Raw genomic sequence first — 24,238 nt, 5'->3', positions numbered from 1 at the left:
AGGTACTACCCTTTGGAGTATCAACTACATCAGGAGTTTTCATCAAATGCCTCGTAATGGTGGTAGCTCATCTCCAAAAACAAGAGCTAATAGTGTAACAATACCTCCACAATTGGCTGATTTGAGGAAAGTCACCTTAGCAAGCGGAGGTTCGGGTCATCAAATTCTCAGACTCTTCAAGTTAGGGCTGAAGATCTACACAGAGAAATCTTTTTACCCCTGTAACGCTGGGCCAGTGAAGGTTAAACGGTCAGCAAGCTGGCTGACCTGTAAAGAAACCCTTAAGAACATATCAAAATGATATTGCAGTGGTTTATCAGGGCCATTTCTTGTAGATAGTCATCAAAGCCATGTTGAGTAGACTAGAATCTTTAACATGTTTGCCTGTATTGTTCGAGAATCGAAGAGTAAGTGCTAAATATGTCTTTTTACCTGCATCCTGTTAGAAATCTAATAATGTGATCTAATTAGCCTATAGATGCTAAATCCTGTTCCTGTCTTGTAATGCTTCATTACAGTATTCTATTGACTCGGAGATCAAAAGGAGATATTATTATTTATATGGAACTTGTGGTGTCAGAATATTATTGTCCTAATCTCTCCTGGAAGCTTGTAATTCCGCATAGTAAACTACTTGTGAACTGTCTTAATAGTTTGAATGGCTATTGTTAACTGTATTGTTTGAGAAAGAACCCATTGAATAGAGATCAAACTGTCGGTTCACTTTCATCAAAGCCCACATGGTGGAGTTACCTGTGAGCACCCAGCTTGCTTCAACTGTAAAGGAAGCTTTGGGCATGATCCTTTTCATCTCAGGTCATCTTAAACTTTAACAGGGAAGGTCTAAACCCTAAAAACTGAGGCCTCCAGGTGAACCCTGGATCACCCTGGAATTCTCATGGAAGAACTTTAACAAACTGTATATCTGGACTGCCTATTGGATTCTAACCTTCAGAATTGATTCCAGAAAGACTCTTACAAATCAGCAACCTCACCATCTCTGCTATGAAACTGACCTAAGGACTTTTGTATTTGTATGTATATTGATCTCTTAACCATATATAACTCGCTTTTCTTTTATTAATAAATCTTAGGTTTAGTTAATAAGGATTGGCAGAAAGTATGTATTTGGGTGAGCTCTGAAATATTCATTGACCTGGTGCGCAATGTATCTGGTCCTTTGGGATTGGTAGAAATTTAAGTATGGCGAATAAGGTTTTTACTAACCCCTCACTGTATTATACTTGGATGTTTAGATAGGTGCCAAAGGCTGGATTGCCTAAAGGGGACTGTAACTGGCTTCTGGTTAACCAGTGTGGTATTACAGAAGCTGTTTTGTTATTGGCTTGGTAAATCTAATTATAGAATAAATCACCAGTCTTGATATCGTCTGTCCTATTTCTTGCAGTCTGCCCTGAGTTGGCATTTTCAGCGTGGCTCATCCAGGCACCATGGTCACAACCCTACACATAGATTAGAGTTTATAGGGGCAGTGACAGACTCCATGACAGCCAGAGCTTACCTGTCACAAGACAGATTTAAACACATGACCGCTCTCATCTGCCAGCTGCCAAATCAACTATGCATGTTGGTGAGAATTCACTCAAGTCTCTTTGAATGTGTGGCTTCCTGTACGTTCATCATGCAGCATGCCAGACTACATCTATGTTGTATGTAAAACTTGCTGAAGTTGGTGAACTACCAAGCGGACATCATCTCGTATGCCGTATCTATGCAAATTCCTCCCAAAGCCCTTTCCTCACTGAACTGGAAAGGAGGAGTACTATTCCCTTAATTCTCCCTACCAAGACTCTGGTGATTGATACATCCCTCCTAGAATGGGGAGCACATCCGGACCACTGTTGGATTCATTAGGGCATCAACCTTATTCCATCCCTGTCAGGTCACAGAGAATAACTTAATTCTGTTCCTTTAGTGCGCTACCCAGATGAAACCCAGGCAGACAGTGTTGTCATACTTCCTATCCATTAGAGTAGGCCGCCTGATGGCTGCTATTTCCAATCAGATGGGGGGAGGGGTAGTTGAATTTGGGAGCTTTCTCTAATGAGGCCCAGTATTGTACTGTTAATTCAGACAAGTAGTCCTCACAGGTATCCTAACATTAATTCCATAAGTAAAATCAGGAAATAGTCCTCCAGTTAAGCATGAAAGTTCACTCCTTAGGAGCACTGACAGTCTCAAAGCAAAAGAGTCATGTTTCCTGTATTGAGATCTGCTAGACAGCAACTAGGTAACCAAATTATGCATATTGACCATCCAATTGGTCTTAGTCAATGTCCCTTTCTCTTGGGAGAAGTCTTCTGCAGGCCATAGTACTAGGGAGAGAAGAAGAAGATATTTTTATATAATCTACCTTGTTTTGGGTGTCCATATTTAAAGGATGATCCTGCTTCCCACCCTGGAAGCACTCCGCTACGAAAATACCATCATAACAGATCTGCGGACCTTAGCACAAAGAAGATTATGAAAATACATCAATGCTTACCTGAAAAATTCGTTTCTTTTTCAGTAATAAGGTCCAAAAATCCAGCCTACGCTGGAGACAAATGGATCATCCAGAATAGAGATGGAAATTGATATTCGAGGATTTGGGTTTGTTGTCAGGTGGAATTTAGTAGGAATGTATTTCTCAAAGTGTATTTATCACATTCTGTAATTTAAGTAAGTAGAATTGGAATTAATTTAGCTACGGAAGTTTTCTTAACTGGAGGGACCTTCCGGGGGTGGGACAGTCCCCTGCTGCCCGTGTATTACAGGCCTGATTCTGCCCTTAAGCTGCAAGAGGGCTGAAGTACTTATTGTAGTGTATCTATGGACCGTATTATTTTAAGCAGGGAAATTTTTAGGTAAGCATGGATACCTTTTCTTATTGGACGCTTTTCCCCTCTTCTTTTTCTTTACAGGATATTGTTTTCAAATATTTGACCAGTCCTTCATGAAGCCCCATATTGACAACATATTTCATGCAGTCTTTTTCAGAGGAATTGTCTATGCCTTAATTAGGGTGTTGTTTTAGAATTCCCTTAACGTTCTTTCACAGTGATGGATTTTAATATACTACATTGCAAGTTAGAATTTTTTTTTTTTAATTCCTTCACTTTTGCTTTTCTTGAATCCAATACCCTTGTACTTAATTACTGTGTAGTATGAACCCCTTCCTTACAATGCTGAATCCAGATAGTTCTTGGTCATGGGATCCAAACTTCCCTATGACTTTAAGGTTGTCAGTCAGTTCATCTATCTGCCAAGAAGTCATAGAATCATAGAATAACAGAGTTGGAAGGGACCTCTGGAGGCCATCTAGTCCAACCCCCTGCCCAGAGCAGGACCAATTCCAGCTAAATCATCCCAGCCAGGGCTTTGTCAAGCCTGACCTTAAAAACTTCTAGGGAAGGGGATTCCACCACCTCCCTAGGTAACGCATTCCAGTGTTTCACCACCCTCCTAGTGAAAAAGTTTTTCCTAATATCCAACCTAAACCTCCCCCACTGCAACTTGAGACCATTACTCCTTGTCCTGTCATCTGCTATCACTGAGAATAGTCTAGATCCATCCTCTTTGGATCCACCTTTCAGGTAGTTAAAAGCAGCTATCAAATCCCCCCTCATTCTTCTCTTCCGTAGACTAAACAATCCCAGTTCCCTCAGCCTCTCCTCATAACTCATGTGTTCCAGTCCCCTAATCATTTTTGTTGCCCTTTGCTGGACTCTCTCTAATTTCTCCACATCCTTCTTGTAGTGTGGGGCCCAAAACTGGACACAGTACTCCAGATGAGGCCTCACCAATGTCGAATAGAGGGGAACGATCACATCCCTCGATCTGCTGGCAATGCCCCTACTTATACACCCCAAAATGCCATTGGCCTTCTTGGCAACAAGGGCACACTGTTGACTCATATCCAGCTTCTCGTCCACTGTCACCCCTAGGTCCTTCTCTGAAGAACTGCTGCCTAGCCATTCGGTCCCTAGTCTGTAGCGGTGTATGGGATTCTTCCGTCCTAAGTGCAGGACTCTGCACTTGTCCTTGTTGAACCTCATCAGATTTCTTTTGGCCCAATCCTCCAATTTGTCTAGGTCCCTCTGTATCCTATCCCTACCCTCCAGCGTATCTACCACTCCTCCCAGTTTAGTGTCATCCGCAAACTTGAATAATCGTGGACAGAACACCATCCTCCAGATCATTAATGAAGATATAGATCAAAACCGGCCCCAGGACCGACCCTTGGGGCACTCCGCTAGATACCGGCTGCCAACTAGACATGGAGCCATTGATCACTACCCGTTGAGCCCGACAATCTAGGCAACTTTCTACGCACCTTATAGTGCATCCATCCAGCCCATACTTCTTTAACTTGCTGACAAGAATACTGTGGGAGACCGTGTCAAAAGCTTTGCTAAAGTCGAGGAATAACACGTCCACTGCTTTCCCTTCATCCACAGAACCAGTTATCTCATCATAGAAGGCGATTAGATTAGTCAGGCATGACTTTCCCTTGGTGAATCCGTGCTGACTGTTCCTGATCACTTTCCTCTCCTCTAAGTGCTTCAGAATTGATTCCTTGAGGACATGCTCCATGATTTTTCCAGGGACTGAGGTGAGGCTGACCGGCCTGTAGTTCCCAGGATCCTCCTCCTTCCCTTTTTTAAAGATGGGCACTACATTAGCCTTTTTCCAGTCATCCGGGACTTCCCCCGATCGCCATGAGTTTTCAAACATAATGGCCAATGGCTCTGCAATCACATCCGCCAATTCCTTTAGCACTCTCGGATGCAACGCATCCGGCCCCATGGACTTGTGCACGTCCAGTTTTTCTAAATAGTCCCGAACCACTTCTTCCTTCACAGAGGGCTGGCCACCTCCTCCCCATGCTGTGCTGCCCAGTGCAGTAGTCTGGGAGCTGACCTTGTTCGTGAAGACAGAGGCAAAAAAAGCATTGAGTACATTAGCTTTTTCCACATCCTCTGTCACTAGGTTGCCTCCCTCATTTAGTAAGGGGCACACACTTTCCTTGGCTTTCTTCTTATTGCCAACATACCTGAAGAAACCCTTCTTGTTACTCTTAACATCCCTCGCTAGCTGCAACTCCAGGTGTGATTTGGCCTTCCTGATTCCATTCCTACATGCCCGAGCAATATTTATATACTCATCCTTGGTCATTTGTCCAATCTTCCACTTCTTGTAAGCCTCTTTTTTGTGTTTAAGATCAGCAAGGATTTCACTGTTAAGCCAAGCTGGTCGCCTGCCATATTTACTATTCTTTCTACACATTGGGATGGTTTGTCCCTGTAACCTCAATAAGGATTCTTTAAAATACAGCCAGCTCTCCTGGACTCCTTTCCCCCTCATGTTATTCTCCCAGGGGATCTTGCCCATCAGTTCCCTGAGGGAGTCAAAGTCTGCTTTCCTGAAGTCCAGGGTCCGTATTCTGCTGCTTTCCTTTCTTCCTTGTGTCAGGATCCTGAACTCGACCATCTCATGGTCACTGCCTCCCAGGTTCCCATCCACTTTTGCTTCCCCTACTAATTCTTTCCGGTTTGTGAGCAGCAGGTCAAGAAGAGCTCCACCCCTAGTCGGTTCCTCCAGCCCTTGCACCAGGAAATTGTCCCCTACAGTTTCCAAAAACTTCCTGGATTGTCTGTGCACCGCTGTATTGCTCTCCCAGCAGATATCAGGATGATTGAAGTTGCCCATGAGAACCAGGGCGTGCGATCTAGTAGCTTCTGCAACTTGCCGGAAGAAAGCCTTGTCCACCTCATCCCCCTGGTCTGGTGGTCTATAGCAGACTCCCACCACGACATCACCCTTGTTGCTCAGGCTTCTAAACTTAATCCAGAGAGTCTCAGGTTTTTCTGCAGTTTCATACTTGAGCTGTGAGCAGTCATACTGCTCCCTTACATACAGTGCAATTCCCCCACCTTTTCTGGCCTCCCTGTCCTTCCTGAACAGTTTATACCCATCCATGACAGTACTCCAGTCATGCGAGTTATCCCACCAAGTCTCCGTTATTCCAATCACATCATAATTCCTTGACTGTGCCAGGACTTCCAGTTCTTCCTGCTTGTTTCCCAGGCTTCTTGCATTTGTGTATAGGCACTTGAGATAACTCCCTGTTTGTCCCTCTTTCTCAGTATGAGGCAGGACCCCTGCCCTCTCGCGTGCTCCTGCTTGTGCTTCCTCCTGGTACCCCACTTCCCCACTTACCTCAGGGCTTTGGTCTCCTTCCCCCGGTGAACCTAGTTTAAAGCCCTCATCACTAGGTTAGCCAGCCTGCTCGTGAAGATGCTCTTCCCTCTCTTCGTTAAGTGGAGCCCGTCTCTGCCTAGCACTCCTCCTTCTTGGAACACCATCCCATGGTTGAAGAATCCAAAGCCTTCTCTCCGACACCACCTGCGTAGCCATTCATTGACTTCCACGATTCGACGATCCCTACCCCGGCCTTTTCCTTCCACGGGGAGGATGGAAGTCATTCTGGGATGACCTTTCTTCTCATTCAGACCTTTACATCTTATATTCTATATCTGTATTCTGAAACCTCTCTTCTTTTCTTTTAAAAAAAATATTCAGAGGGTTTTAAACTCTAAAAGCCTGGTAACTGACATAGAGAATGGCAGAAACATTTTGGTAACTACAGTGGATTGTAGCCGTTTATCTCAAATGTTTTGTGGGAAAGCAAGGTTGTTATGAATAATCGTGGACAGAACACCATTTATTTTTATTGATCGGAACTCTACTACAGTCAAAATGTAATGCGTACGGATGATTTTTGTGCAGAGATTTCCTGAACATCATTGTTTTGTTTTAGGAGCGGAAGAAGATGAAGGTAACACCGTGATAGCAACGTCTAGAACGCTTCCAAAGATACCATCAGTTAGTGATGCGCCTAAAGCTGAGACAACTACACTGAAAACACAGACCAAGATTCCTGCACAAACCAAGGTTTGTGGCAATTTCTTTTTACTGCAGCAGAGTAATACTTTTTACATGGTTTTAATCAAACATAATTCTGTATGCCTTAAAAGGTTATTTGAAAATATACTTGGTGAATGGTTATGCCTATAATAATCATAAAAACCTTACCTAATATTACTACACTCTGTTAAATCAAATGTAGAGCTGGCCATAGAGCTTCTAATTCCCAGTATAAAGCCAGTGTACCAACTCTGGATTTCACTTCCAAGAAGTATCAAGACCAGGACAGCACATCTTCTCATGAACACATAGGTATATGTGAACATGAAATATAGTCTTAACCTTATTATGTCTCTGAAGGGGTTGCTAAATAAGCCATGTATTAAGCTGCCTCCCCCCACTCGCCCATAAAAAGGATAATTTTGTTTGTTTTTTGTGGTACCTTTTGTGCTTTTCTCCAGGTTTCTCTTGAGGAAAATGCCATCCTTAAAATTCTAACGTGGTATTTTGCAATGCTTACTATGTCATTCACCAGTTCCATTGGCACACAGATAGAAAACAATGTAGATGACAATGGTTAAAAGAATAGTTGACAGGTATTCACATCACAGAACCACTATTATAAGCGAGACACATGCTGAAAGAAGTACCAGAGATGCCAGGATTGAATGCTTATGACAAGAACTGCTCCTTCGTGCTTAGAGATGGTCTTTTAGATCAGAGACTTGTTGGCCGAGTACTATGGGGAAGTTTGTGCTGTTGCTGCCCATCCTATACATCTTCTGTGGCTGGAGAGTCTCAATATTTTCCAAACTGGCTCGTGAGTCTTGGGTGCCTAACTTGACATCTTGAAGAGGGTCTGATTTACAGAGGGCACGTGCTCTGCATATCAGACCCTTTTCTAGGTATGTCTAGACACTTTTGAACATCTTTCCCTTTAGTTGTGAGGGCTGTCAGCCTGTCAGTTTACATAAGGACACTATCTATTATTCTTTGTATAGAGGGAGGAAAAAAGTAAAATAAAATATAAAGAAGGTCATGCAAAAATAAGGTTATTAAAACCATTTTTAATAGGTATGCTTGGGCATGCTGAATCCAGTGCTTATTAAACCATGGGGCAGAAGCTTTGAGTATGAAAGTTTCTTTCAAAAAAGAAGAGCTAATCACCTATACAGCTGTTAGGAAAATGGTAAAATAACCAGTTCAATTAGTTTCTGTACATTGAAAAGATTTTGCTAATGTTTTAATAGCTTATTTCTGTGCTTGGGTGTTTTGTGTATGGACAATAAAATTTAAAAAATATTGAAAGCAATGTGGAAAATACTCTTGGAAAGAGATAATTGCACTTACTATTAAAGTATTTACATGGAGACTGCGTGATATAGAGAAAAGCAGGGAAGGGAAAGATAGCTCTGTGAAGGGGCTCAGAGAAGAGGACCAAAAGCTTGATCTTCCTTTATTGGTGTATAAGTGTGGAATAGAGAAGACTGATCTTTATATGCTGCTGTTTCAAGTTATAGATCCATTCCAAAGACAAACTAGCTGACAGACTTCTAAATCTGAGGGAAAGATTAAAATTTGCTCCCTTATCACTCAGTGAAAAAGGGGTGTCTCACAGTACCACTAATTATCAGGAGTTGAGGCTTGGTATTATTTGAATGCTCTGAAAACAAGGTCCTCTTGAATGATCTAGTCTGTCTTTCTGTATCCTTGCAGAATATTACTCATAGCTTTCTGCAGAATCACATTAGCTCGGTGGTCCATGACTAGGGCTCTTAGGTGCTATGGTAATACAAGTAATAAATATATAATAATCTTGTTTGTTGTGTCAGTCTCCAGTAATGGTGACTCCATGGTGGTCTCAATGAAGTTTCATTGACCTCACTATGATAGTGATTACTAATTATTCTGTCCTCTTGCCTCATTTTAGACCTTTCCTGCTTTTGTAAAAACGTGCTTTGACTACTACTTCCTTCTTGCTAGCCTATGTAATACATGAGGGATTATCATAAAGACTCAGTCTTTTCTCTAGACTGTACAGACTCTGTTCTCTCTTCATAAATCATGTTTTCTACACCTTTCGTCACTAGTTGCCTCTTTTTAAATTCTAACTTTAAGGTGGAACCTCAAACTGCCTGTAGTATGTCAGATGTAACCTCACAGGTGTTCTACAAAGACGACTAATAATTCTTTGGTCTTGCATGTAATATCTTTGATACATTTTATTACAATATTATCACTATTATAATGCTGGGGGGGCTAGTATTTACACACCCATGATTACTTTGTTTATCAGCATATAATCATTTTATGTTTGATAACTTTCAGTCTCTTGTTTCATACATGTGGATAATATTCTCTCTCCCCATGTAAAGCACATTCATCTATCTTTATTAAATCACACTGTATTGATTTCTGCCAAATTCTGTACTGTCTGTAAATCCTGCTGTATTTTTACTCTACCTTCCCTGCGGTTAGCTGTCCCTCCTAACTGGCTTTTCAGTGAAACTGCATTTTTGTTGCTGATTGGTTTCATCAGGATAACCTGTCCAGGAGAATGATGTGTGAGAATCAAAGCAATATAGATGCTGAATGCTGATCTCGCCGTGATGTGACCACTGAACAGATGTAACGTTTTCATTGACTTTAGTTTTTATGTTTAGTAATTCTGTGGGCATTTAGGACTTTTCATCTTGTGACTTAACTCAATGCACTTTTACAGATGTGGAAAATATAATTGCACAGATCTTATAGGTATAGGTTTCATGTTTCAACAAAATGATGACTGTATCAGTTTTATATAAATTTACTACTGCTTCTCTACTTTGTTTTTGTGTTGGAATGTGCATGTTTAGATACGATTTTCTGACTATCTAGGCTAAAGAAGTACCATTTAAAGTGCAGAAATGTACATTTTTGTAATGTGATCATTGCTTTTTTGAATGTACTATAGTCACCTGAAGAAACTGATGACAAAGAGAAAATTCACAAGACTAACTCTAACGCTAACAAAAATAAGAACGACCCAGGTGATGACGCTGATGTATTTACTGAGAAGCACTCAGAAAACCTCTTTCAGAGAACAGAAGTACTTGCAGGTAAGGAGCAGCTAGTTAAGGCCTCTTTTATCACAAGGTAATATGAAAAAAAATGTATAAAATACAAAGATGCTACCTGCAGAATAATATAAACATCAAAATTCATATTGTGCCCAAGGTATTACCCTCCACATTGCTGTGGGGTCCCTGAGGATTATATGTTTCTGCAGAGCAGCCAGTATTCCTTTGTGAAGAATTAGATGGTCTTCACCCAGAGTTATTTAATCTATAGCCTACCCTTTTGCTGATTATTTGCAAGGTATTCCATCCCCCAGAAGTTCAGTGCTTCCTACTGGGGATTCTTAGCTTTCACAACCCAGGAAGGGAGAATTGCAATTTGAACTTGGGTTTCCATGATAACTTGTAGGGCAAAGATCTGTGCCCAACCTGCCTGACCTTCAGTCCCTTCTCCTCGCAGGCTCTATCCTTCTTGAGTGCTGTTTGGGGGACAGGGGAGATGATGTCCTGGAGGAAGCTGCAACCTCTCTTTCCACTGAGAAGCAGGGATGTCTGTGTATGGAGGGTCATCTCCATGTGTGGACCAGGGAGAGACAAGCTGGCCCCTCATTTTGTGTAGCTTATAGCAGAGCAGCACCAGATAGTGTCACACTAGTATAGCTGTACTGTTTTTCTTATAATCGGCACTGATTTCCAGGAATTTATAACCGTGAAATCCTACTAATGGTTGAAATTTGGCATCCAAACTGTTCTGGAAGTGCATTTATTTTTGTGGCATATACCAAAAAGGGGATGGTGTTTGAGCCATAGAAGTGAGCTCAAACCACAAAATTCTGGATCTGAATTTCCCTGAAGCTCAAGGGGTTTGGATAAAAGAAAACTAGCATTGACATAGCATATCCAGTGGAAATATTCATTTTGATAAGTGTAGTTTGAATTGTTAGCTTGTGCACGCTGGCAAATACATGACAAATAAAATGTCCTCATTTTTGGGCTACATGAAAGGGAAAAAATGTTTATCATCAAGAAATGTATTTTAGGCTTAGGTCATGGTGTAACAGACTGAAGGAGACGTGGCATGAATCAATTTCTTCCTTGGTAAAACAGAGTAGTAATCAAAAATAAATTATATGTAATTTCAGTGTTAGAAAAGTTACTTCCCTTTGTTAAAAGTAAGTTCAGAAGCAGCTAAGATTTTATGGTTATATTTGATCATGTTGTTGCTATGCTCTGGGAGCATTATTAACTTTTTGTTAACTAAAAATATTACTACTTTGAGCTGTACTTTTTAATTCCTTTAGAACTATGGGCCGTATTGTGTCTTTGACTTTTAAACAAAACAACTGAAATGTTTTTCTGTTTAAAAATCTAGTTACAATGATTTCATAAAAAAGCCAATCAAGATTGTGACTTAATTAGAGCCAGTTTTTTAAATTTTAAAAGGATACAAAATATTTACTAGTTGTTTGCTATATTGGAAAACAAATTTGGAGCTACGGGTCTTATTTTGGCATATTGTGAATGTTTATTCATTTTATTGCAGCTGTTATTGCTGGTGGAGTTATTGGCTTTCTCTTCGCAATTTTCCTTATCTTGCTGTTGGTATATCGCATGAGGAAGAAGGATGAGGGCAGCTACGACCTTGGTGAACGTAAACCATCCAGTGCTGCCTATCAAAAGGCACCTACTAAGGAGTTTTATGCATAAAATTCCTACTTAGTGTCTCTATTTATGAGATCACTGAACTCTTTTAAATAAAGCTTTTGCATAGAATAATGAAGATCTTTTTTTCTTTAAAGAGCCATTATGGCACCTTTATGATAAAATCCCATTGTATTTAAAACTTTTCATGTATTCCTTTAAAAAAAATGTAAAATGAAAACTTAACATTTGCCGTGTTCTGTGAATAACAGTGGTAAAGCATTATTTTATAAAACCATTGATGTTCACTGAATCATTTTTAAAACTTTATGCATAAATATAAAATAATGAAAATGATTGATTGTTTTATCCTATGGCTCAATGAAAGTTGTTTAATTTTTGTCAGCATGACTCAGATTGATCTTACAAGTTAGTTTTTATTTCATTAATTTATCTGTTTCCAAAAAATGCCTTTTTGTAGTTGTCATGGTGCAATTTGTCTTCGGATAATTCAGATAACAGTAACTTTTAGTGTAAATGTAATTTTTCAGCTATGTAAACTTTAATCTTCACTTTGTATAAATTTGTGTCCGAATATCAATTTTACACTTTGCATTGTTTCTCAATGTAACTGTAGCTTCAGTGAAATTGTAACAGCAAATTAATGTGTAAAATTGGATTATTACTACAAACTGTATAGTCATATCCTTACTAAACAAATCTTTAAGGAAGATTTGAAGTAAGCTACTGACAAGCCTAAGCAAACCCAAAGACTCTAACAGTATTCTGAGAAGTTGCTGCAGATATCTATGGCCACTGTATTTGTTAATTTCTTGCAATCTGAAGTTATAAGTAGGGGTTTAAAAATCAATTTTTGTTCTTAAAAATACATTTAAGTTGTAAACGTCTTTTAAAGCCTTTGAAGTGCCTATGATTCTATGTAACTCGTCGCAGACTGGTGTTAATGAATATATAACAGTAAAAGAAAATGTTGGTATTTTATAAGCACAGCCAGTTCTAATGGTAACTTTTGTAGTCTTACATGGATAGACATAAACTGTAATTTGGGAACATAAACACTACTGAATAAATCACGTGGCCTAATACTGAAATGTCATAGTCATATACTTTTGTACTTTTTTCATCTTATTCCTACTTGGTTATGTTTAATATCACAAATTATGTCTATTAAATCTTGGAGGATGTTATCTGGAAACCAAGACCAGAAAAAAGCTATTGATGAGGCTCATGCTTTGAACAGAGATTCAGAAGTGGCAGGGAAAACGCTCAATGTTTCTTCGTGTACATGCTTGGAACTTGCCTGTTTAATTATGAGGATTTCAATCTTTGCATTATATTCAATGGCAGCATTGGCACAGACATAGACTTTCTGCAAATGTTAATTTCAGGTTGTAAAACTCAAAGGAGTACATACAGTTTCATTTATTATGGATATTATTCTTTATTCGTTCTTTTATTCCACCTTTGGAGGACCTCAGCTTGATTCAACTCAGACTCCAGAAGGAGAATTGAGAAGTGGAATATCTTTATATGAGAAGACAGACATGTTCCAAGTAGAAGAGAAAGGGCTCTGTTGGTTAGGATTCAAATAGCTGTGCAACCGATAGACATATGGAGATGACAGCAGCATGCTTGCCTATGTTAGGCTCCGTCCTCAGGTCTGTTAATTTTTTCTTTTCTGATTTCTTAATTTCAAAACTAGGTGGGCAGAAGATTGAGCTGAACTACTTCTCACAAGTATATATCTTTGTATATACAATATCGGAGGTCTCCAGAGAAAAGAATCTCATAACTTCTATTTGCTGCTGCCCCAAGTTCAGTGGTCATTTAGGAAAAATTAAAATTATTCTGCACTATAATTGTTGCTTTTTAACTGCTTACACTTCCTGGCAGATTTTCTGAAGCCATAGATCTTCACCAATTAAAACCAGGGTCAGTATTTAACAGGTATACCTCATTGCGCAATATTTAGTGAAATTCAATCAATAAAATAACTGCTTGAAACAACTGTGCCAAGAAAAGGAAATTTCAGGCAAATGCTGTGCCACTGCTGTAAAATAAAATATTTGTTAAAGTGCCAAAATCAAGTCTGTCATGCCTACACTAATATTTCATTTGTGTAGTCTGGCATCCAGTCTTCTCCAAGCCCGTATTACTTTCGGTAGATTGAGTTTTCTTAAAGGTGCAGTGAATGCTATTTAGTTTAGTGGTAAACATTAAATGCGTGACAGGTTGTCTTTTTCTTCCTAAGCAGATCATTATTAAACTGCTTGAGTAACCAACCTTTCACTTCTGAATTTCAGATCCTTTGCTTTCCAGTTACTGTAAATATTGTATACAGCATTTTAGCATATATAACATAGATGTTCATTATTTCTGTTAAAATGGTTCTACACAAGTTCTCTATTATGCATATCTCAGATTTGTTTACAACCAGCAGCAATGACTATTTGAGTTCTCTTCTTTCCCCTAGACATCACCCCTTCAAACACAGCCCATAATATGCAGCGGAATTTGGAAAACTTTTAACTGTGTGGGCAGTTTAATAGAGCCCCAGACCCTCCTGAAATGTCATTTGTTTAACAAAGCAATCTGCAGTGGGAATGAAAATAACAACATTATTTATTGCCTTGAGTCACAATCTGACCTTTCCTCCTTTCCACTGCCAATGCCACACTGTGCTATTAGAACAAAATTCTAACAAAGCTCTCATCTTGATTACAAACAGTTTAGTTTTCATTCATAAATCTAGAGATCAGGCTTCTGTCAACAACATCTGTTTTCTAGCAATGGTATTAAAAAGGAAATGTGCATCTGTGCACAATTTCAGTCTTCTCTTAGACCGAAATTTCCAAGTGTCTTCAGTTTGCTGTCCTTTGTTCTCCTCCTGGATGTGTTCTAGCATTGGAGCCAGCACTCTGGCTCCTAATGAATGTTGCTTGGCAGCTGCTAGACTCAGATGCCAAGCTATGGAACAGTTCCCCCACCCCCACACCACCCTCTCCAGCAGTGGCATCTCTATATATGGGTTGGCTTCTTCTAAGGCCTTTTGGCTGGCCCCCACTAGTGCTTTTGTAGCAACTGTGAAACTCCTTAGCAATCTGATACAGCATTTCCTTGTGACTGATAAGTTATAGTACTTGTCTCAATGCAGTTTTATTGTGACTCAGTCTTGACTATAAAGACCTTGCTCCTTCTTATAGTTTTGCAGATGAAGTCCTATGTCATTAACTTAAGTGTCCATCTCATGTCATTTCTTTTATGAAAGAATATTAGTTATACTTTGAACTGTTGATATCTTGGAACCTCTGCTTCTCCATACATTTTGCCATTCCATATTTTTAAGTTTTTCTCTTTTTGGTGAGTGTCATAGTAAAAAAAAGTAATTGGATAAGTAACAACATGTAAAATGTTCTTCTAGTTTCAGAAAAATAACTTACCGTTTAACTACTGGTAGATATTTGATTCATGACTTTGGGTCATATCTTACCATCAGTTTTTAACAGAACTCCCATTGAAATCAATAGGGAGTTCTGCTTAAACAGAATTTTTATTTTTTAAACAAAGCTTCTGATTCTTTGGAGTGCAGAAACCATTTGTCTAAGAAAAGGAAGAATTTAGAAAAATATTCCTGTCAAATATAACCTGTTGGTATTGGAAGGATTGTGCTAGCACAGTATTGTGTATGGAAGGGCAAGTCTACACTACAAAATTAAGTCAACCTAAATTATGTTGACATACAGCAACCACAATAATTAAATCCTCACCAGGAGTGCTTGCACCAATTTAACTGTCAGTGTGAGGCATTGTGGGATGGCTTCTGAAAGGCAGCAACAGTTGATGTAAGCAGTGCACTGTCTACACTGACACTGCGTCGACCTAACTACATTGACCTAAGTGCTACAACTCTCACCGAGGCAGAGTTAAGTCAGTGTACTGGGCAAATTACATTGGTGGGAGCTGTGTTTTAGTGTAGATGCTGCAGAATTAGGTCAGCATAAGCTGCCTTATATTGACCTAACTATAGTGTAGATTGGGCCTAAGAGAGCGGGAGAATAGGGGTTGGGGAAAGAACAAGCATCTCTAAATACTAACTAGCAGTTCTGTGACAGGGAACTCTTATTCATATTATGTAGAGGTGTCCAGGGGGAATTAAGCAAACAGGAAAATTATTTTTCTTAAATTTGTAATCAGTTATATCACTTAACTCAGTTTGGTCAAGCATAGGTATTAAAACTTCCTGTAAATGCAAGTAACTTTTTTCTGTTGGTTTCAACAACAAGTAAAACGGAGACTCCAAAACTTGAATGTATTCATGCTTTACAACTTGGTTGTCCCTTCTATTTTTAAATGAACTTTCCATTAAATTAGTTTTGCTACAATTTTAACTCCCACCCATGCATTATAGGCAACTGATAGAAAACAGATTTACTGGCAAACCATGGCTGGATATTGTAGAATTAGTTTAACGGTAGCATTGTACTGCTCCAATTCTCCTCTGGCCTACGAAGCATTTTTTCAGTAAAAACAAACTGATAGGATGAGTGCCCTTTCCCCCCGTAACTGGGCAGGTCCCACGACCAGCCATGGCTCCAATAGAGACGCATTGCCCAGAGCTGGAAAGGGCCCCAAGGGGCCAGAGCTGATACTGAGGTATCTGGTTTCCTATTGATTCCTATGGATCACTAGGTTTGGGGCGAAGGCCATGAGGCCCATTCCATGGGTTGTGAGGGGTGTGGGCAGGGAGACCCTGTCCCAGCCACCCCACTTGAACAGATTCTCAGTGAGATTTCCCCAGCTGAAGAAATAATGCAGGCCTAAACAGTATCTTTTCTACATCCGCTCTGTGGGGCTGGAGAAGAAACATGTCCCCTTGCCTTGTTCCCAACCTCCCTCAGTCTCCACTCCCTCTTCCAGCATGCAGCCAGACCTGCTGAGCTCAATCCTGGAGATGTGTGCAACTGAGATGGCAATCATCCCGCCAGCCCCCACCTTTCCATGTCGGAAAGAAGGTGTGGGTGGGTGTGGAGAATTACCTGATATGGAGGACGGAGAAGTGAAATGATTCAGCTGGTGGTTTGGAAGCATACAGAAGAAAGGCTTTATGGAAAACATGGGCATCTAACTCTCCTCTGTATTTGGTACGACAGAGTTTAGCTTTTAAAGATGGTGTGAGAATGACCCCAAAACTGGAATTTTGGGCAAGTAGGAGGAAAGACAAAGGGAGAAGAAGTCCTGACAGCCTCTGTTCTCCACTGCAAGTTACAAAGCATTCAATATTTTGAGTTGCTGTCAAACTGCAGTGACTTTCCTTCCCTGGTACTTAATGAAGACAATATTTATGCAGGAGAGTGGGCTGATGTTAGTGCTGCATACCTTAGAGGATCATTAAGCCAGGGAGTTGCTATGTAGAAGGCCAGAGGAGTTGTTGTCTGCTGCAGATCCCAACCTTAACTTCTTTAAGCTACTCGCTCTCCCGGATTTGCACAGAAACAGGCCCAATCTCTGAGAGCAAACATGCTGTGGACTTGCATCTCTTGTACCTTTTATCATACACATGGGAGGGATTATGGGGCATTAGGTATGGTTATGAGGTATTCCATATCTTCTTGTTCTCCTACTTTCTAGAGTTTGCATTAGGTTGGGCATGTTTGGCTTAAACACTAATTCCTTTGAAATAATAATTGTTTACAGAGTAGCCTATGGAGTTTGGAGATTTTGAAGTAAAGTGACAGCATGCTGTGGTTGGAAACTGTTGTAAGTAGGCCAGGGTTGAAGTCCACAACCTCTCTTGACCAAAGGTCAAGCTGAATAAATCGACGTGGCCCCTAGTTCTGACAACTCACTTCCAACACTGAATGAGAGGAAGTAGGAATGTTTGTTTAAAAAAAAAATCCAGGAAAAATATTACAATACATCTAATTGTTTGTTTTACATAAATAGACCCTAAATTCACTGTAGGGCATGATTTTAATGCTCTAAAATTTCTAATGTGGGTGTTCTGTGATTTTTTTTCTCATAGATCTTTTGTTACTTTGCTGTGTGCCAAGGACATTTTTGGATTAAACAAAAAATAAAGTGCATCTAACATGGAAGTATATAGAACAATAATTTCCACTAGACAGCAATTGTAATCCAATAGCAGCTTGGGGCTTCTCTTGTTGTGGGAAACTGAGCTTGCTGTTAACTAGGAAACAGAATTTTTCCCTATCCTCCCACTCCATGAGTCCCCTTGCGGTCTGAGGGTATAAACAAACCTTGGTGCATTCTTTTTAGTATTCCTTGGTGGAATGGAAGTGTCTCTCTAAACACAGCAGCTTTTAAGAGCTCTAGGAGGATATTTAGGAGAAATGGGAACAGATTATTTTTTGTGTTTTGTCTGTTGTGTCACAACAGTGGTATTAAAACTTGTCTTTATCTCTTAAAAAAAAAAAAAAAAAAAAAAAAAGTGAACAAAGTTGATTTAACAACTTGTACACTAAATGGTATTATCTTTTCCATGATTGTAGTATTCCCCTGGGAAGATAATGATGATACTTTTAAATGTTTGAAGCACAGGAAGTGCAGCAATAGTCTTGGTTCAAAGTTCCTGTGAAAACTTTTTGACACACACTTGTTTCTACTCTCAGCCCTCCCTCGAAGAAAAATTTAAAGTTTGCTTTTTGTCTTTCATCCTTACGATTTCTACTACTACAAAACTAAAGAACGAGAGTTCATTCTAGAAAGAAAGAAAAGTGGACAAAATGAGCATGCTTCCTTCTGAAACTAACAGATCAGCCCCGAAGACAGGCAGCTTAATATTTTGTTGGGTTTTTTAAAAATCCAGCTGTGAAGGAATTGCTTCTGGTGACTCAGTCTCCCTTTGCTAGTAATATATGTTAGCCTTTTGGGCAAAGAAAATGAAACTTCAGCAGAGCAGACTTTTATCCAGTTCTTCACACTCAGGTCTGCAACCCTTTCTTGGATCTATGTGAACCTTCTTCCCTTCTGTCAGGGTTCTCCCCTCGTGGTGCAGCGGCTCAAAATTAGTTCTTCTACCAGATCCTCATTCTCTGAGCTGCACTCCCATCCCAGATCTGTGTAAACCTCCACTTCTATTAGGGTTCACCATTCATGGTGTATAAAATCATCACCTTGCTGGTGCCTTAGTTCCACTATGCTTTCTTTCATATTCCCCTTCTGCCCCCCTTTGCACCAATCTTGTGCACTGTTAGGATGTGTGTTCTCCATGGTGTTGCATGAAGGGAAGGAAGCACAAGTCCTTAAGCGAGGGCAGAGCTCCAGTGCTTTCTTTAAATTCCAGTAGTAGCTGAATGCCAGCATTTGTTGGGAACTTTAGAACATTTCTCTCTTCTGACTGAATTGAAACTGCAAAGACTGACAGAAGGAAATAAAATCGGAAAGCTCAGTTACTTATGGGTCTGTCTATATATACACACAAGTATCTGCCAACCGTAGGAAATGCTTTACATAGAGACCTTTGAAGAGGAAAACAGGGAAACATCTTTTAATGCCATTGAAATACACTGAACTCAGGAGAACTTTTGGAGACACTGTGGAACAAATGGTAAATAATTTATTAAAAAATAGGGATTATCTTTCTACGCAGGGCTAGCTAGCAAATGGGAAATCTGTCCAAGCCTATCCTGCTTACTCTTACTTGTTTGTTTGTTGCTGCCATCTAGTATCACAATTCGCAGGAAACAAAGATTGCTTATCATTCAAAAAACTTTGCTTTTGTTGCATAAAAAACTACACCACACACACACACAAATGCTTGGGTGGGCAGGAGTGGAGGCACCAGTGAAGGGCTGACTTTCACAGCTGTGCGTAAGACCAGCTATCATTTGAAAAGGTGTCCGGTGGGATGAACAGGAAAGTGAGAAGTCCCAGAAAGTGGAAAGGAATGAATGGGTAGAGTTTTGGGAGGGCATGGGAAAGAGTTCTGAATGTGCTGAAGGGGAGGGCAAGCACACATCTGCTCTGTCTGGAGCATTATAAGGGACTTCAGCATCTCAGTTTGCTGCTCCATAACTTCAATCACCCTCTTAGTTGCATTCCTAAGGAAGGCCTCATTTTCTTTTGTCCTGCCTTTCCGTTTCCCTACACTGCCTGTGTTCCCTCTTTTCTGCATCTGAGTACTGCAGCATCTCCTGGAACACTTCTTCGTTGCTCTGTCTCAGGTGCTTTCTTGTCTGCAGAGACACTCCACCAGGGTGTAGGGGATGCCTCTGAAGGATTGCCGAGTACCTCAGAGGAAGTTTCCTAGAGATCTCTCTGGAGGATTCCTGTGAAATCTCCGTGTGCATCAACATCCTGTTCTGCCATGCTACTTAGCTGCATAGGGAAATGTCAGCACACAGAAACATAGCCAGGTTTGTACATTTCTGTGCCCTCAACCCACCTCCGCAATTCACAAAGCAAAACCACTTACCAGGGGTCTCCTCTCCTGCCTTTTGGTGACAAAATATTGCAGTGTAGACAAGGCCTTAAGCACAGGTGTAAGTATTTGTAGAACTGGGACCTAGGAGAGTTGCCCGTGTCATACAAGAAGTCTGTGACAGAGCCAAGAATTAAATGCGGGTCTCCTGAATCCCACTCTGGTGCTTTAACCATAACGCCATCCTTCCCTTCTTTAACAGTTATGATCCCTAGACGTGCAGAGGAGACAATCAAGTCTTATAACTGCAAATGGAGAAAAGGAGCGTATCATAATATATTTAGCAAGGGACAGTGCAAAATATAGAAAAATATATATGGCAGTGGTTCTCAAACTTTTGTAGTGGTGACCCCTTTCACATAGCAAGCCTCTGAGTGCGACCCCCCCTTATAAATTAAAAACACTTTTTTATATATTTAACACCATTATAAATGCTGGAGGCAAAGTAGGGTTTGGGGTGGAGGCTGGCAGCTCGTGACTCCCCATGTAATAACCTCCCGACCCCCAGTTTGAGAACCCCTGATATATGGGATTGGCGGAATAGGAATAACTTCTTTGGGACTGGTAGGTTATTGGTGTGTTTCGAGCCCAGGGACAGATTTTTGTGTGGTGGTGATTGAAGGAAGTTGGTGTGGGTTTCAACCCATGGTTGAGAGAAAACAACAAAACAATTTCATAAAACTGTAGGTTCTGTTGTTGAGTCTATTGGTTGGTGACATCTGCTTGTGGTGCAAACACTTACTGTGCTAGCTTCGAGTATGTTCTTGGCCCTGTATGAGAATGGACGCAACTTCTCATTTCTTCTGATCACATGGTGGCAAGGGAAAAAAAGGAGATCCACTATCACTCCTTTCCATTAACTCTTTTATTATGAAAGGACTAAAAGAAAGTGTTAGGCCAGCAAAGGTGAATGGAGAAAGAAGGAAAAAGAGGTTGAGGGAATTAGTAGAAGAATGAACGGAGAAACTGAGGTGATAAGATCCCATCAAGAATAACAGTGTTGAAGTCCCTCCAAATCCTAAAACTGGTGATGAAAATCACAGGATTGTAATATAGTTAGAAGGCAATTTACATAAACTTACTTAGCTAGACACTAAACATCATGGATTGAACAGAGACACTGGATTTATGGTTTATTACAACAATCTATAACCTACTATCAGTCCCCCCACAACTGCCTTCCACACACCCCTTCCCTTTCTTCTCTCTCCTCCCCCTCGCCCACCCATGACTGGAGGGTGTTAACAGGCCACTTCACCTTAAATGGTCCTCTGAAATATGTGTTAACTACTTATGCTAAACAATCTGTTCTACCTTGTATTTAGCTGTGACACTCTGAGTACATTTCCCAGACCTGTAAAAGCTGTGTAGCTCAAAAGATTGTCTCTCTCACCAAAAGAAATTGGTCCAATAAAAGATATAACCTCACCCACCTTGTCTCTCTAATATTCTGGGACCGACAGGGCTACAACACTGCATACATAAAATCCCTCAGGCAGACCTGCCCCACATCTCACCTTTAATTGGAAGGAAAGAAGGAAATCATTCACTGGCAGTTAATTTTAAAGTGCTGTGTGTGCACGCTACGGTCACTCTCTCAGAGAATATTTTGTTGTTTGAGTTGCAATAGGACATTTATGATCTCACGAATCACTATCTATATTCACCACTAAGAGACACTGGACCAGCAGCGTGTGACACAAAACTTCTTGGGCAGGATATGCAATGAATACTCAGAAACCACAGGAAACAAACAAGACGGACAAGAGTCACGACAACAGGTTAGTTTCGTAACATTTTGATTAAAACAGTTACTTCCTTTGCCTAAACAGAATTCTCAAAAACTGTGACAATTTAAATGTGAGAGATGTATTAATGTATGCTATTTATGTGCAATGTTCCGTATATTGAGGAAGACGCAACTTATTATACACTGAAAAATACAAACAAAATAACCAGGTGGAGGGGGCCAGTCTGGCAGAGATGGAGTGACTTTTTATAGTAATACCTTCTCCTCTTTCAAATCCCTCCTCAAAACACACTTCAGTGAGGCTCATCAGTATTATTTCCATTCCAACTAGATGCTACAATTCATGGGAATCAGAGCACAATGTTGGATTGTAGAGGGAAGTTCTTCACCATTATGTATCGGACTGTCATAAAATTGCTTTCTAAGGCTCTGATCCTACAAACACTTGGGCATGTACTTATCTTTAAGCATGGGGGTAGTCTCAATGATTACATTGGAACTACTCGTGCTTAAAGACATGCCGAAGTATTTGCAGGATCAAGGCCTAGGTTTGTCTTCTAAGATCTTGTCTACACCAGTGGCTCTCACCTTTCCAGACTACTGTACCCCTTTTAGCAGTCTGATTTGTCTTGAATACCCCCAAGTTATACATAACTTAAAAATTACTTGTTCACAAAATCAGACATAAATTCAAAATGTCACAGCATACTATTACTGAAAAATTGCTTACTTTCTCATTTTTACCATGTAATTATAAGATAAATCAACTGGAATATAAACATTGTACTTACATTTCAGTGTATAGTATATAGAGCAGTATAAACAAGTCATTGTCTGTAGGAAATTTTAGTTTGTACTGACTTCACTAGTGCTTTTTATGTAGCTTGTTGTAAAACTAGGCAAATATCTAGATGAGTTGATGTACTGCCTGGAAGACCTCTGTGTACCCCAAAGATGCATGAACCCATGGTTGAGATCCATTGCTCTAAACACACAAGTTGCATCAGTATAAGCAAATCTGTTTAAAAACACACACATTTAGTTAAACCAATGCAACTTTGTGTACACTAGGCCATAGCATAACGAACTGTGGCTGTACATCATAGTTGTCAGAGAGAACTAATGCAAAGACTGTTCAGAGCACATTGGCAACAATCAACCACTTATATTCTATTATCATTACTGAAAGATTTTGCAAGAAGGATATGAATGAAGAGGAGTTTATTACATAGGGAATTCTGATGTAACGTCTTCTGACATACGTGCTAATTCCATTAAAAGGAGCATCTCTCCGTTGATATAGGTGTTCACTGACATTTCAAAACTACAGTTATTGAACTAGGCCATTCCAGCAACTCCCTTCATCCAGTAATAAATAATGTAGCCATTTTTAACAGTGAAGGTAATTAACCATTGGAACAAATCACCATGGGTTGTGGTGGACTCTGTCAGTGCCAAGTTTACAATCAAGGAAGTGCTGCGGCTTGTGTGATGCAGGAGGTTGGACTAGCTGATCACAATGGTCTGGCCTTAGAATCTGTAACAACCCAGGCAAAAAATATATATATATATTTCAAAGGCCAAACTCCCTCCTGGCATAGGCGGTAGGTGAGCTCCCACTTCGGGCGGTCCCGCCCACCAAAGCCCTGAGCCCCAGAGAGCCAGCCTAGCCCTAGCACCAGGCCAAGCCACTGGCCCCAGCACTGGGCTGAGCTACTGCCCCCCCCAAGTGCCAGGCTGGCCCCAGCTGCCAGCTCGACCCCCCCTACCACCACTGACCCCAACACCGTGCCTGAGCTCAGGGCTGCCAGCTGGAGCTAAGCCCCCACCAGCTTTAGGTAGACCCTCAGGGTGCAACATGGGTGGGGCCACGGCATAGGTGAGGGGAGGCTTAGCTGCCCTGGCCTGTGATACCCATCGCCCATGTTCTTGGTGAACTCCACAGGAGTCAATGGAAGGGCACCAACAGAGAATGTGACTTTAGACCAGTGCTTAATCTGTAATGAAAGTGGTGCCAGGGCTCAAGCAATTTTTTTTACATTCATAACCAATGCAGCAAGCCCAGAGGTGCTGGGGCTACGAACTGCCAAAGCTGGCGGTGCCGGGGCCCAGCCCTGGCACAAATTAAGCACTGGGGAAGAGCTTCCTGCTCGCCCACCCGAGCCCCTCACAGCTAGTGGAAGGTCAGCAGCCTGCGGCAGAAGCCGGAGAAGCGGCAAGCAGTGGGGCATGTGAGGAGCCTGATCCCCGGGCCGGGCCGGGCCGTGTGCGGGCAGGCCCCGAAGGAGAGGCGGCCGAGCTGGAGCTAGCTGGGGTCGGAGAGGGGAGCGGGCCCCCACCCAGGGAGGGGACGGCTGCTTCGCTCTTCGCCCTCCATTAGCGTCGGCCCTCGCGGCCGGG

At 40.9% G+C, this 24,238-nt stretch overlaps 1 protein-coding gene across 1 annotated transcript in view; it reads left to right on the top strand.

Annotated features, from left to right (window-relative positions):
* Positions 1–12,755, top strand: part of SDC2 (syndecan 2) — a 104,852-nt gene extending 92,097 nt beyond the window's left edge. The window contains exons 3-5 of the mRNA XM_074942998.1: positions 6,824–6,957; positions 9,884–10,028; positions 11,530–12,755. Coding sequence (XP_074799099.1) covers positions 6,824–6,957; positions 9,884–10,028; positions 11,530–11,693 — 443 coding nt within the window. The 3' untranslated portion in view covers positions 11,694–12,755. The remainder of the gene's footprint in view (positions 1–6,823; positions 6,958–9,883; positions 10,029–11,529) is intronic.
* The last annotated feature ends 11,483 nt before the right edge of the window (positions 12,756–24,238 follow it).

This window comes from Natator depressus, chromosome 2 (assembly GCF_965152275.1).
Source record: "Natator depressus isolate rNatDep1 chromosome 2, rNatDep2.hap1, whole genome shotgun sequence".
NCBI classification, from domain to species: domain Eukaryota; kingdom Metazoa; phylum Chordata; order Testudines; family Cheloniidae; genus Natator; species Natator depressus.
This window is presented reverse-complemented; position numbering and strand designations above follow the sequence as displayed.